General features: G+C 42.4%; 1 protein-coding gene across 2 annotated transcripts in view; it reads left to right on the top strand.

Moving 5' to 3' along the window:
* The window catches only part of TSPAN5 (tetraspanin 5), a 181598-nt gene that overhangs the window by 13607 nt on the left and 154286 nt on the right, over nucleotides 1–13705 (top strand). The window contains exon 1 of one of the 2 annotated variants that reach the window (XM_044946189.2): nucleotides 4419–4856. The exons of the other annotated variant lie outside the window; for it this stretch is intronic. Coding sequence (XP_044802124.1) covers nucleotides 4848–4856 — 9 coding nt within the window. The 5' untranslated portion in view covers nucleotides 4419–4847. Of the gene's footprint in view, nucleotides 1–4418; nucleotides 4857–13705 lie in introns of those variants that run through there. 2 annotated transcript variants of the gene reach the window in all.

Below are 13705 nucleotides of genomic sequence, written 5' to 3' on the forward strand. Positions count from 1 at the left end.
TGAAAATACCTAGATGGCTGTAAACATATGTGTTTAGCTTTTGTAGTATCCTAAGTCCTGTATATTTTAGTCATTGTTTTACTCTGTATTTCCAACACATTCTTTCAGGTTGTGAAGGTGAACACTGAGTTGGCGATACAGATAATTCAGAATTTCCCCTGGATGTCTTTCCTGCTGATGAAGAAGTAGGATTTTGGTCAGAACTCCCAGTATTCTTGCCTGGAGAATCCCATGGACAGAGGAGCCTGGTGGGCTGCAGTCCATGGGGTTGCGAAGAGTCAGACATGACTGAGAGACTTCACTTTCACTTTTCACTTTCATGCATTGGAGAAGGAAATGGCAACCCACTCCAGTGTTCTTGCCTGGAGAATCCCAGGGTCGGGGGAGCCTGGTGGGCTGCCGTCTATGGGGTCACACAGAGTCGGACACGACTGAAGTGACTTAGCAGCAGCAGCAGCAACGGTGTCACCTGATGCAGAAGACCTAGGCTTCTTTTTCCAAGCATAATTCTCTCTCTAACTGGGCTTAACGCTAGGAGAAAGGGCCAGGGGATGCTAAGTCAGTAGGTGCAAGGAGCGTAGGCCCTCATTCCCATGCTGAAATTGCTCAGAAAGCCCCAGCCATTGAAGGAAGAGAGGAGGGTGAAGGGAGGGTTAGGTAGAATTTTCATTATATTATTCATTAGTAAAAAAGATGATCTGTGTGGCACGATCGGATATTATAAGAGCACTTAAAATTTTTTTTAAATTGGTGGGTAATTGCTTTACAATGTTGTGTTGGTATCTGCTGTACAACTATGTGACTCAGCTATATGTATACATGCATCCCCTCCCTCTTGAGCCTCCTTCCACCCCATCCCCATCCCATCCCTGTAGGTCATCACAGAGCATTGAGCTGAGCTCCCTGCCTTCTACAGAAGCTTCCCACTAGCTAACTATTTTACACATGATAGTGTAGATATGTCAGAGGTACTCTCTCAATTCATCCCACCCTCTCCTGCTGCCGCTGTGTCCACAAGTCCATTCGTAAGAGCATATTTAAAGTCATTTTAGGTTACCCATATTTAAAGTCATTTTAGGTTACCCATAGCACCCCCAAAGTGCTGCTTTAGATTTGCTCACTGACCTCACCATCCATTGATGGTTTGTGACTTGCCAGGGAAGGCACTGGAGTTTCCTCTTGGTCCCCCTGCCCTCTGCTGGCTGAGTGTCTGAAGGATGGCTGATGAGCCAAAGCACCAGATCCCAAACGAATGGCCTGCATGGTTTCAGACTGACGTTTGTGCTACCCCTAGCGTTTCTCAAATTTTAAGTTACATGGGGATCTTGATTAAAATGCATTTTTTGGTTCGGCGGGCTTGAGAAGGGCCTAAGATCCAGTTCATTAACACGCTCCCAGGTGAGGCTGATGCTGTTGGTTCACTGAGCTCCTTTTCAGTTGCAAGGATCTAGACCATTTCAAACTATTTTTCCTTTAAATCAACTCCATTTTTAAACCTTAAATACATTTATTTAAAAAGGAAACTTGAAAAATATCACTATTCAGATGCATACAATGACAACTATATGGCTTGTTAATGTCTAGGTAGCTCTTGGTGCCTGCTGGCAGGCCTGAGTTACAGACTTATTTTCCTTTGCGACAGTGGAGGTTAACAAGTATACCCAGTGCTCAACATCCTGGCATCAAATGGAGACTTTCTCCTTGACTAGACCAGAGGATTAGGAGAGAGTTGAAAAGGAAATGACTTTCTTCTTCTAGGCTGTTTAATGCTGTATTCTAAAACTGTCTCCTCTGTCACCAGAGGTCACCAGGGAATCTCACTTTGGGGAGCATTGCTTTTAAGTAATTTGCAGGAAGACATGCATTTATAAGCTGAGACCTATTAGTAAGATTCACGAATCTCTAGAGGGAAAATGACTGGGGGGATGTGTTCAAATTTTTGCCTACTCTAGGTTCTATTTACTATTGGGAAAAAAGAGGGGTACTCCCAATTTCTGAAGAGTTGCTAACCCCAGCCCCAGTGAATAATTACATCGTAGGTATAAAAGGGAAAATGCTTTGGGAAATTGGATTTTAGACGAACAGAAAGTCAACCTGAAATAGTTGGAAACCTATCTCAGTGGGCTTCTTCCTCTACTCCTCTGTCTCCTCTTCCTTCAATTTACTATTGATTATGTTCAATTTGGAATGAATTCATTTATTTGCTGCATTTTTTAGAATTTGTTTTTGTTGTTCAGTCGTTAAGTTGTGTCCGACTGTTTGTGACCCCATGGACTACAGCATGCTAGGAGGCTTCCCTGTCCTTCACCATCTCTTGGAATTTGGTTAAACTCATGTCCATTGAGTTGATGATGTCATCCAACCATCTCATCCTCTGTCGTCCCCTTCTCTTGTCCTCAGTCTTCCCCAGAATCAGGGTCTTTTCCAATTAGTCGTTTTTTCACATCAGGTGGCCAAAGTATTGGAGCTTCAGCTTCAGCTCAGTTAGAACAGGGTACTTTACTTACACTTTTCTATTGTAAAAACAATACATCAACATTAATATGCTTTTTTAAGAAAAAATTGTACTGCATTCCCAATAGTAACTTTCAGTTTAATTTTATTAAAAGTAGAGAGTCTTAGTCAAATCCTCTGAGAGCAGTGAACAAACACCCCCAAATAAACAAAAAGCCCATTTTAGAGTTTGAGTGGCAGGCATCTACAAGAACTCGAATTTAGTAAACCATAGTTACTTAACTTTGTGAAGTAAAAATGTGCTTTTCCATCACCAGCTTTTAAGCATTTCTTCTGATTTTACCAGTATTTCCCCCCTCAGGACAAAATTTAGAATAAGTATTTCAACATACAGAACAAATACCCTGTGAATAAACATCAATTTCACACAACAACAATGACAACAAAAAATCAATAAATCTGCTTTAGGCATTTGAAAGCCCCTGTACTTTTAAAGGAAGGAGTTATAGCGTTCAGTAACTGAAAAACAAAACCTTTCAAACATGAGCTCTTAGCTTTAGATGTTTTTCAGCATGACCTTTACTTGGGCAGAAAAATGTAGTTAGGAACTACATTGTTCCCATTGAATGTTTCCTTGAAGGTATCTGCTTATTCAAGGATGGATAGCAACTGCCCACATGACAACTCGTGTGAGTAAAGCTGCTTGGTATTTTTTTTTTTCCTAATCTCATAACTGCAATCCTGGGGAAATAGTGTTGTTGTTTGTTTGTTTTTTTTTTTTTTTCTTTTTAGTATTTTTAGCTTTGTCTGTTAGTTTTTGAAAGAATAATTTGAGTAAAGAGGTGACTCATGTGGCATTTTAATTTTTTTCCTGTCTGTAAGATTTAATAGTCCCTAGTATTCTTACTGTATTCTCTGAGAGTTTTACAGTTGCTTTCCAGTGAGGGCCTGAAACAACTGGATAAAAGTTAGAAAATAATGTCTTATTCATCCTTTTATAGAAATGAAAGGATTAGTTTCACTAAAAGGAGGACTGAAGTATCTTTTATATTTTTGAAATACATATATTCCATTTAAAATTGATATATACCCTTGGAATTTTTGCATAGTAAATGTTGATTTATGTCTTTGGCTTTTTTTTTTTTAATAAGTAGATATATGCTTTCTTTGGATAAAGAAAGAGACACTACTTAAATGACTATATGACCTCCAAATAATTTAATTGGCAAGAATACTGGAGTGGGTTGCCATGTACTTTTCCAGGGGATCTTCCTGACTCAGGGATTGAACCCAGGTCTCCTGCATTGCAGGCAGATTCTTTACCGTTTGAGCTACCTGGGAAGCCCTAATTTGTGATAAAAGATTAAAATTTCCTTATTATAGTTTCCTATAAAGATGCAAGGGCTTCCCTGGTGGCTCAGACGGTAGAGAACCTGCCTGCTAGTGCAGGAGATGTGAGTTTGATTCCTGGGCTTGGGAATATCCCCTGGAGAAGGGAATGGCTACCCACTCCAGTATTCTTGCCTGGAAAATTCCACGGACAGAGGAGTCTGGCGGGCTACATACAGTCCAGTGTGGGGATAGAAAAGAGTTGGATAAGACTGAGCGACTAACACTAACGGTATAAAGATGCAAACTAAATGAAACTTTTTTTTAAGTTAAAAATAAAACTCAAGAGATCATCAGTCCTAGTACCTAATACTTAAGCAGGAAAAAACACTGTTCTTGCTATTTTGGTTCTTGGATGAAGACTAGAAAATAAACTCTTTTGAAGTATGAAATTACTACAGCCTAGCTGGAGGCACCAACAAATCATTAATTATTGCTAGGAACCTTTCAGAATGCATTTTTTTCATTTCAAGCATCGTTTCTATTGAATCCCCCTCCTCCCCCTGCCACCTTTTCTGTGAATTTAATTCCAGAACTGAGAAGATAGGACTTTTTGCTTTGGGGGTAACTAAATCTCTTTCTCATACTTTAAAAAGGGTAGCCTGCTGATAAAACGTGGAAGGTTGGAATTATTTTGAAGAGGAATGGCTTTTCAAATATTTGAGTGTTCTTTGGCGAGTCTTTTCAGTGCTCAGGTGTGGGCACTCAGGTATAATTCTTGATTATATAATCTCAAGACTTACATATTGAAATGGACCTGAAAAATTGGTTCCACCTCTAGATATTGGCCCCCTTCCCCACCTTTTCCCCCCTCTTAATAGAATCCTTTCTTTTTTCCCATCAACCTTTGCTTCAAAGCCCCCAATTTACAAAGCAGGGACAGCTGGTGTTCTGGGCGCAGAGCATCTCCGTGGGCTCCGCGGTTCCGGCCTCGCTGCGTGGGGAGAGCGCGAGGAGGGGATGGCGGCGGGCGTCCTGGCGGATTTGATGTTGTGCTGAGGACGATGGAGAAGGTATCTGTGTACCAATTTATTCCTTGAATGAGGATGAAGTTGGCCTTTGACCTGGAGGCTGGGTGCTGGCTGAACTGCCCAAGTTTACTGAGTCCCAGTGCTCTGACCGCCTTTGGTTCTACTAAACAGTTTGGGGTGGTCACTTTGATTAACATCAACCTGGCTTATGTTAAGTAAGTATTCAGGTTATTTATTATGCATTATTCTTGTGCTTTGGAATGAGCAGACTCAAAAACTCCTTCTTCGTATGGATTCCATATGTGGCTTTTAAGTCAGCAGAGACAAAAAAGCTTCCAATTAAATTGCACATAAAGTTGCACATTGAATAGATTAAGCTTGATGGCATAGGTATTATCTGAAATTCTTTGTCATCTCTAATATTGTTCATATTGCATTTAAACAAGCTATTAGGTGTTGGGTGATTCTGTGGTGATGAACTAAACCTACGAATTCACATGTGTCCTATTTGGGTTTTTTATTAATGAATATGCCCATGGGATTTGTTATTTGTTTTGCACTGATGTGCTCCAGATAAAATTACAAGATGATTTTTAAAAAAATGATACATTTACTCTTTATTTCTTCCTCACCCCAGCTTCCCACTCCCCCTACCCTCTGCCCCGCAAACAATGCAGAGAACATTGAGATGTTTAAAATAGGGGTTAAGGGTTCAGACATGGGCCTTGGCACTGCCAAGCTTTGTGACTGTGAACAGCTGTGTCATCATGCTGGTCTGTTTCTTATGGGCAAAAAGTGGCTAACAGTAATGCCTATCCCTAGGATAATTATAAAGATTCAATGAGATACACAGGCACAGCCTGAGGGCGCACGTGCTCCGTGACTGCTGACCTTGGAATCAGGTGTGGACCGGGTGACTGCTTGGGACAGGTGTAGGCTTTTGATTCATTATCACCTGGGAAAGGTGTTGTCAGAGTCCAGGAGCCTCAACTTGCTCTGCCAGGGAAGCGCTGTCTGTATGACAGGACTTTTCTGGCGGAACTTTGTTTCCTTTGGTGTTTCACCTACTGGAAGAGATTGTATCTCCAGGCTTCCTTTGGCAACTTCCTTTCCTTCCTCTCAGATCTGTCTGAGAGTTTAGGTTTCGAGCCAAGTAGCTGCTCCGTTCCCTTGCCTGCTGGACCCTGAATTCCTCTCCCCTCACGTTTAGCTGCAGCTGTTCATCTTATCCATTGTTGGCATGACCCGATCACCCCTCCATTTCTTTAATCACAAATACCAGCATTTCTCATGGCTTGTCTTAGAGGGTCATTTTGAGGCCACGGACCTACCTGTTTTTTTTTTTTTTTTTTTTAATGGTAGTATATGTAGAACATTACAGTTCCAATAAAATAATAATTCTAATAATAGAAATATGTCTGGAAAAATGCCTAAAATATAGCAGGTATCCAGTAATTGTTAACTGAAATAAGTTAATTTAATCTATAGTAATTTTCTTTCTCAATAACCATTTTTCATTTGATGTATAACTAATTTACATGTTGTGTTGGTGTCAGGTATACAGAAAAATGATTCAGTTATACATGTACATATTCTTTTTCAGGTTTTTTCCATTCTAGGTTATTGTAAGATATTGAATATAATTCCCTGTGCTATGCAGTAGGTCCTTGTTTATCTATTTGATCCATAGTAGCCTATAACCGTTAATCCCCAAATCCTACTTTGTCCTTCCCTGTCCCCTCAGCCCCTTTGGTAACCATAAGTTTGTTTTCAATCTGTGAATCTATTTCTGTTTTGTAAATAAGTTCTTTTTTTTTTTTTAAGATTCCACGTTATATGTGGATATCATATAGATATCATATATTTTTCTTTCTCTGTCTGACTTACTACACTTAGTATGATAATCTCTATGTCCATACATGTTGCTGCAAAAGGCATTATTTAATTCTCTTTGGTGGCTAACTGTCCATTGTATATAAATACCACATCTTATCCACTCATCTCTTGATAGACACTTAGGTTCCATGTCTTGGCTGTTGTAAATAGTGCTGCAGTGAACATTTAGGGTACATGTGTCTTTTTGAATTATGTTTTTTTTCTGGATATATGCCCAGGAGTAAGATTATAGGATCATATGATAGTTCTATTTTTAGTTTTTTAAGGAACCTCCATACTGTTCTCCATAACGGCTGCACCAATTTACATTCCTGTTGGAAGTTAGAGGAGGGTTCCGTTTTTTTTTTTTTTTTCTTTTGGTACACTCTCCAGCATTTATTGTTTCTTGACTTTTTAATATTGGCCATTTTGACTGGTGTGAGGTGATATCTCATTGTAGTTTTGATTTGCATTTCTCTAATAATTAGCAATAATGAGCATCTTTTCATGTACCTGTTGGCCAAATGTATTACTTTCTTAGCTTCAGAAAAAGATTAGCATCCACCTGGGCCCCTCTAAAAAATTTGTTATGCACAAGTAGGTATGTGTATGAAGTTTAATTTATTAATATATACCTTATTTTGATTATAATTACAGATTTTCTAATTTAATTTTTATTTAGATAGTTACAAGTTTTTGTTACAAATGGTGTTTTATGAGCTGTTGAACTTTGAGGAATCTGGCATTTTAAATTGTTTTCCACTGTATAGGAAGTAAAAAATATGTCTGAAAAATCACTGACATTATAATAAAAGCAAGCAGTTTCCCTCCCTGATGTTAGTGCCTTTCCGAGTGTGAGCCTTTGTCAAGTGGACTTTTGTCTTGTCTTTCGTTTCCCAAGTTATCATAAGTGATTTCTCTTCCTTCAGCTATATAGATGAAGATTTCTGGAACTAAAATTTTGCCCAGATTGAGACTAGCTTCTGTCCTGTTCACTATTAATATATAGTGGTTGTTGTTCAGTCGCCGTGTTCAACTTTTTGTGACCCCATGGATTGCAGGCACCTCTGCCATGGGATTTCCCAGGCAGGAATACTGGAGTGGGTTGCCATTTCTTTCTCCAAGGGATCTTCCCAACCCAGGAGTCAAACCCGTATATCCTGCATTGGCAGATGGATTCTTTACCTCTGAGCCACCAGGGAAGCCCCATATACACACATACACTTTATTTTTTAAATTTATTGTGCATTTCTAACTATAGATAAGTTTCCAAAAGTAGGGGAGGTGAAACAGGAAGGGAGTGGAGATGCAGAGGTGGTTTTGGCTACTGTATTGAGGGAGGGATATACTTGAGAGATCTCAGACTGTGCTGTTCAACAATTAAATTATGGGGTGTTTCACAGCACCTGACCAATGAAGGGCATAATGCGGCTGCTTTTGCAACCCATGGCATGAAGAGTATAGGGGGCCTCCCATGGAGGAGTTGTTGGGACCATGAAGCCCATAGGGACAGTCATTCAAATTGAGGAGAACACACAGATTGCTTGGAGATGCTCCTCCACATGTCTCTTGTGTCCTCCCTGTCTTGCTGGGTGGTCTAGAAATGCTCTTGGGCCATTACTTAGGGTTGTGTTTGTGGCGAGCAACTTTGAAAGATGAGGTCATGTCTCTCTGGGACCAAGAGAAGGCTCACCTTCTGCTTGTTATAAAGCAGAGGTTCCACAGCTGTGACTCGGACATAACGCAGCACTTCTGTGGCTTCCTTCTGGGCGCCACCGTGTCACTGCCATTGGACTTGGGGGTGAGGAGGACTGGCAGACATGGCGCCCATGCTGCCTGCTGTGCTGTGGATAATGCAGTCCTTTGTCTCTGACCCAGGAGTTTTATGTCTTCTGCCAGCTTCCATGAAACCGTCCTGAGGCTGATTTATTACCTTGGAAGTCGGGTAAAAGCAAATGAGGACCAGACACAGGTGTGCTGTGTATAAGTTGAATATATAGCCAGTTAAATGTGTTCAGATGTGTCCTATTTAGGACATAATCGCCTGGGCCTCACCCACCAAGAATGTGGTTAGGAAAGCCAAGTTTAGAAATCTCAGGGCTTCTCCGATTTCTCAGACCTGATGAGGGCTTCTCAGATGCTTCATAGCTGTACCCCTGGCCAGTGTGACTCCAGGGAACCAAAGGAGACCAAGGCACCCTTTTATCAAGAAGTGTAGCATCTTGAGTTAGAGAAGTAGGAGAGCTGATGCACAGGAATGGCTGATGTGAACAGTGCCAGGCAGCAGGATCCAGGATTATTGGTGGCAGTGGAGGAGGGCCCAGAGTACTGGGAGCCTCGGCAGCCCCAGAGGGCACAGACAGGGCAAGTTGCAGAGACTGTCAGGTGTCTGGCCCTGAGAGACAAGAGATGGGAAAGCCTGGGCCAAGCATAGGACCAGAGCTGAGCAGGATCAGGAAGTGCTCATCTCAGAAGCAGGCTGGCTCTGCTGACTTGGATTGGGGAAGAGACTTTCTGTTTGTTTTTTGATACTTGTGGAATGAATTATTTTCAAGCAATCAGTGAACCGGCCTCTTGGAGAATGACACTGAGATCACCTCCAAGCCGGTATCAGTAATTTAGGGAAGCATTTGAAATGGCAACCCACTCCAGTATTCTTGCCTGGAAAATCCCATGGATGGAGGAGCCAGGTAGGCCACAGTCCATGGGGTCGCAAAGAGTTGGACACGACTGAGTGACTTCACTTTCTTTTAATTAACAGTGGTGTACCTATGAAAGCCAAGCAAGAACATTTGTTCAGAAGAATAACTCGGGTGTGTGTTTTTTCAAATAGAACTGTAAAAGCCTACTTACTGGTTATCTGCAGTAGGTATTTACTTCTTCATCCATCAAAAGAATAATATGTGTGGTACCTGTTGTTCAGTTGCTAAGTCATGTCCGACTCTTTGAGACCCCATGGACTGCAGCACACCAGGCTTCCCTGTCCTTTACCATCTCCTGGAGTTTGTTCAAACTCATGTCCATTGATTTGGTGATGCCTTCCAGCCATTTCATTCTCTGTCACCCCTTTCCTGCCCTCAATCTTTCCCAGCACCAGGGTCTTTTCCAGTGAGTCGGCTCTTTGCATCAGGTGGCCAAAGTATTGGAGCTTTAGCATAGTCCTTCCAATTAATAATCTCGGTTGATTTTCTTTAGGATTGACTGGTTTGATCTGCTTGCTGTCCAAGGAGGCCTGCCATACAGATTCTAGATGGAGAGAGGACTCTCAGGACTCAAATATATGAAATAAGTTGTTGTTATGTTTCCTACTCCTGTTGTTTCCAGTGTGAATTTTATCAGCAGCTAGTCAGAACCAAATTCTAAATAATATTTGTCATTCACTTAATGATATGCAAAAATGATTAACTTCCTTCAGTCATCGGTTGAAATCCATGATGACTGCTAGAATCTGGGGGATTTATAGATTAAGGTTAAAAAAAATCCATGGATGAGGAAGTGAACTTGGATGGGGAAATATCTTGGGAGTGACCCCCTATCCCTGAGGCCTGCCATCACTCATGGCTGCACAGGTTGTGAACTACACCACCCCCTGGGATGTTGCTCCCTGGATTGTGCACTGTGGCAGCTTGCATGCATTGGGCAGCCATCCAGAGGTTTAAATAAGTGGCCTATAAAGTGGGTGATCCTTTTAAGTTGAGTGGATTCAGACATTTCTGTTAGTGTGATAAGCACCACCTGTGCCTTTCACCCCCTGGAAGAGGAACCTGGTGGTGATGGTGGGGGCTTCTCATGGGGAGTGGGAACTTTCTGCTGAGGGAGAGGGTTCCCCAGGCTGACAAGGACTGCTCAGGTGTCTCAGGACCTTGCAGACTGAGCTAAGAAATCTCAGAAGAGAGTCTGCTGTCCAGCTGGTCATCATTGACACCAGGAAGACCTAAAGTCCTGCATATGCCAAACATCTCTTATTGTCCCCTTGAAGCTAAGCAAGTCATTTTTTCACTTTTATGTTAATAAATGAATAAGCTTGATCACTCATGTTCAAAATAATGAATCCCATTTATGAAGTAACTCGGCAGTTACCTTTAAATCTTGAATGCAGTATGTTTGTTATCAAAATGAAGGGTCTGCTAACCAAGTTCTTTTCAGTTTCTTAATCCAGTTACTTTTGCTGCTATTGTTTGGTGGCTGAGTCATGTCTGACTCTCTTGCCACCCCATGGACTGTAGCTCACCAGGCTGCTGAGCCACCTGGGAAGCGTATATATTTACTTTCTTTTAATTATGTATGTGAAGTGTTAGCTGATTTGAATGCACGGATGAAGAGAGATCATCTTTATATGGAAAGTTATTCTGTTTCATACCTCTGCAAGAAGTTTTAGGGAATAAAGACCTAGTATGAACATATAAATTTTCTTTTCCATTCTGATAGCATTCTCCCATAAAACCTGTAATTTTGCAGGCTGGATTTAGGAAGGGGCTAACCAAGGACTTGGGCGTAGATGTCCCCACCACATGGAGAGGCACCACCGTTGACTTCTATAGCAGCCCAGTTCTGCTCTGTCATTCAAATTTTGAGATACGTGAGCCAAGGAGAACCTTCATCTTTGGAGCTGGGCCTCTAGTCTGTCCCTATTCCCTTCCAGGTGAGTTGACAACCTCCCGGAGAGCCTCAAGGACCCATTTATTGTCTCTATTCTCCTTCCACTAGCAGAAGTCCCTATGTTTTACGGAATAGGATTTTGAATAGTGGGGAGGGCAATGGGACTTGGCGTCCTAAGGTCTGGGTTTGAATCTCACTTCTGTTACCTTCTAGCTATGTTACCCTGACTCATCTTAAGCTCTTTGACTCTTAGTTTCCTCATAGGCAACGTGAGGATGTTGGAAAACAATTCTCCATAAATCTCATGTTTCTTGCAGGATACTGCAAGCTGAGGTACTGACCACCTTTGTTCTGGATCATCTTTTCAAGGATGTTTGTAGAGTGAAAAAAATATCTGGGCTCCCTAACTTAAGGGTCCTGTCTTGTAGTGCAGTTCATGATGTGATCCCTCTCTGCATGGTCCTGTGGAAATTGTTGCCCGGGGGACTGGGGCAGATGCTGTGGTACTGTATTGCTGTGAGCGGTGAACTGGCCTTTGTCTCTGACCCAGGGATGGCACGGATCCTGCTGGCATCTGAAACTGAAACCCCAGAACCTACACAGTACTATCAGCAGTGATACCTGCTCAGTCTTAACTCTTTCAGCATGTTCTCTCATCCTCTTCTCCACCACCTTCCTTGCTGTGATTCAGATCATCCGCATCTTCATTTGCAGGGTTGTAATTCTCTCTTCCTTCCCCCACACTCCATCTCCCAGAGCCTTCTCTAGTGGTAAATCTGATCTTGCTTTCACATCACCTGCTTTAAGTACTTACTAGCGTGTGTCTGCTCAGTCGTGTCTGACTCTTTGCAGCCCCATGGCCTGTAGCCGCTCTGTGCATGGGCTTTTCCAACCAATAACACTGGAGTGGGTTGCCATTTCCTCCTCCAGGGGGTCTTCCCAACCCAGGGATGGAATCTGCGTCTCTTCCGTCTCCTGCATTGCCAAGTGGGTTCTTTACCACTAGTGCCACCTGGGAAGCCCTTAAGTACTTAAATGACTTAGTTTGGACGGGATTAAAGTCAAACTCCATTGTAGGGGCTTCGCTTATTTCTCACCTCTCATCGGCATCCTGTTCCCCAGCCATACCTGTATGGAGCAAAGAGATAGGCAAATATGATGTCCATTATAAACTCTTCGGGTTCCCTGGGTTCAGTCTAGGTTCCCTGAGAGCATTCTGCTGTGATGCAGTCTGCTGTGTCTGCAGCTGCCACCAGGTTCTCTCTGCACCATCCTGTGGGAATAGGGGCTTGGTAACTGGCCCTTTGTAACTGTGAACTTATTTATGTTTGCTGACTATAACTTTGCACTTAGCTCTGCTTTCGGTGATTTGTCTGCCATTTCTGTCTGTGTTCTATCAAAGGTGTGGTATCTACCATAAAAAGTTGTAAAGACCAAAGAGGCTGTGAGTGCAGAGCACTTATCTCAGGGCCTGGGGGGCTGCTGCTGGAGCTCCTGTAGTTGTTCTTAGGAGAGCTGTTTCTAGAATTACAACCTTGGGAACGCTTTGCTAAACTTCCGCTAGGTTATCCCACCCCATCATTTAGCTATACTTCATTTAGCCATTCTGTCCTTCTGCATATATTTCAGAAATGTTTTGAAAACCATGAAAAATACACCAACATCCACTACAGTACTGAAAAGAAGGAGCTTATATGTTTGCTTCTGGCCGGTTGGATGGCGTGTATAGGGGGTGACTGCGGGATGCTCTCAGCTGCAGCGTGCCTGGCGCTCTGCCTTTCTCAGTTTGAGTGGTTCTGGGCAATCTGTTTTGTTTCGTAGTTTCTCTTCTTCCTTTTAACACCCAGTTTTTCACCTCACAGTCTTTGATTCACAGCAAATTGTTTGTTTTTAAAAGGATACATCAAAGGTGGGTTTACACAATTAAAATACAAGCTGGCTATTGTGAGTTTTACAAGCTGTCAGATCATATGGATTGTGTTCTGTCTAGCTAGGTCCGTCCTTGGAACCATTTTAAACAATGGTGAAAAGATGAAGACCTGAGGCAGTAAATCCCTCCCTCCTGTAGGGATTCTGTCGGTGGAATTACACCTCCGTGGGGCCCTTGTTGCAGTGGTCGTCTCTGGTGCTGATCCAGTGAGAGGGTCCTTTACCACTGGTCTTTGAGGTCTTTGTGGGACAGGACCTGAATGAGGTTTCATTCCAGGTCTTGACAGGGCCTGGCTCCTAGAAGGCATTCCAGAAATTGTTCTGCATGCATGAATGCCTAAATAAGAGAATGTGAGAGGGTCTGGTTAACTGTTAGCCCAGCTCAGACTAATTTGTTCCCACTTCGCTGATGTGGAAAGCTGTGCTGGTGTGGGAGCAGGGGCTGACAGTGGAGACTCGGGGTAATGGGAAATGCCTGTCTTTCTTGG

This window comes from Bubalus bubalis, chromosome 7 (genome assembly GCF_019923935.1).
Source record: "Bubalus bubalis isolate 160015118507 breed Murrah chromosome 7, NDDB_SH_1, whole genome shotgun sequence".
Taxonomy (NCBI): Eukaryota; Metazoa; Chordata; class Mammalia; order Artiodactyla; family Bovidae; genus Bubalus; species Bubalus bubalis.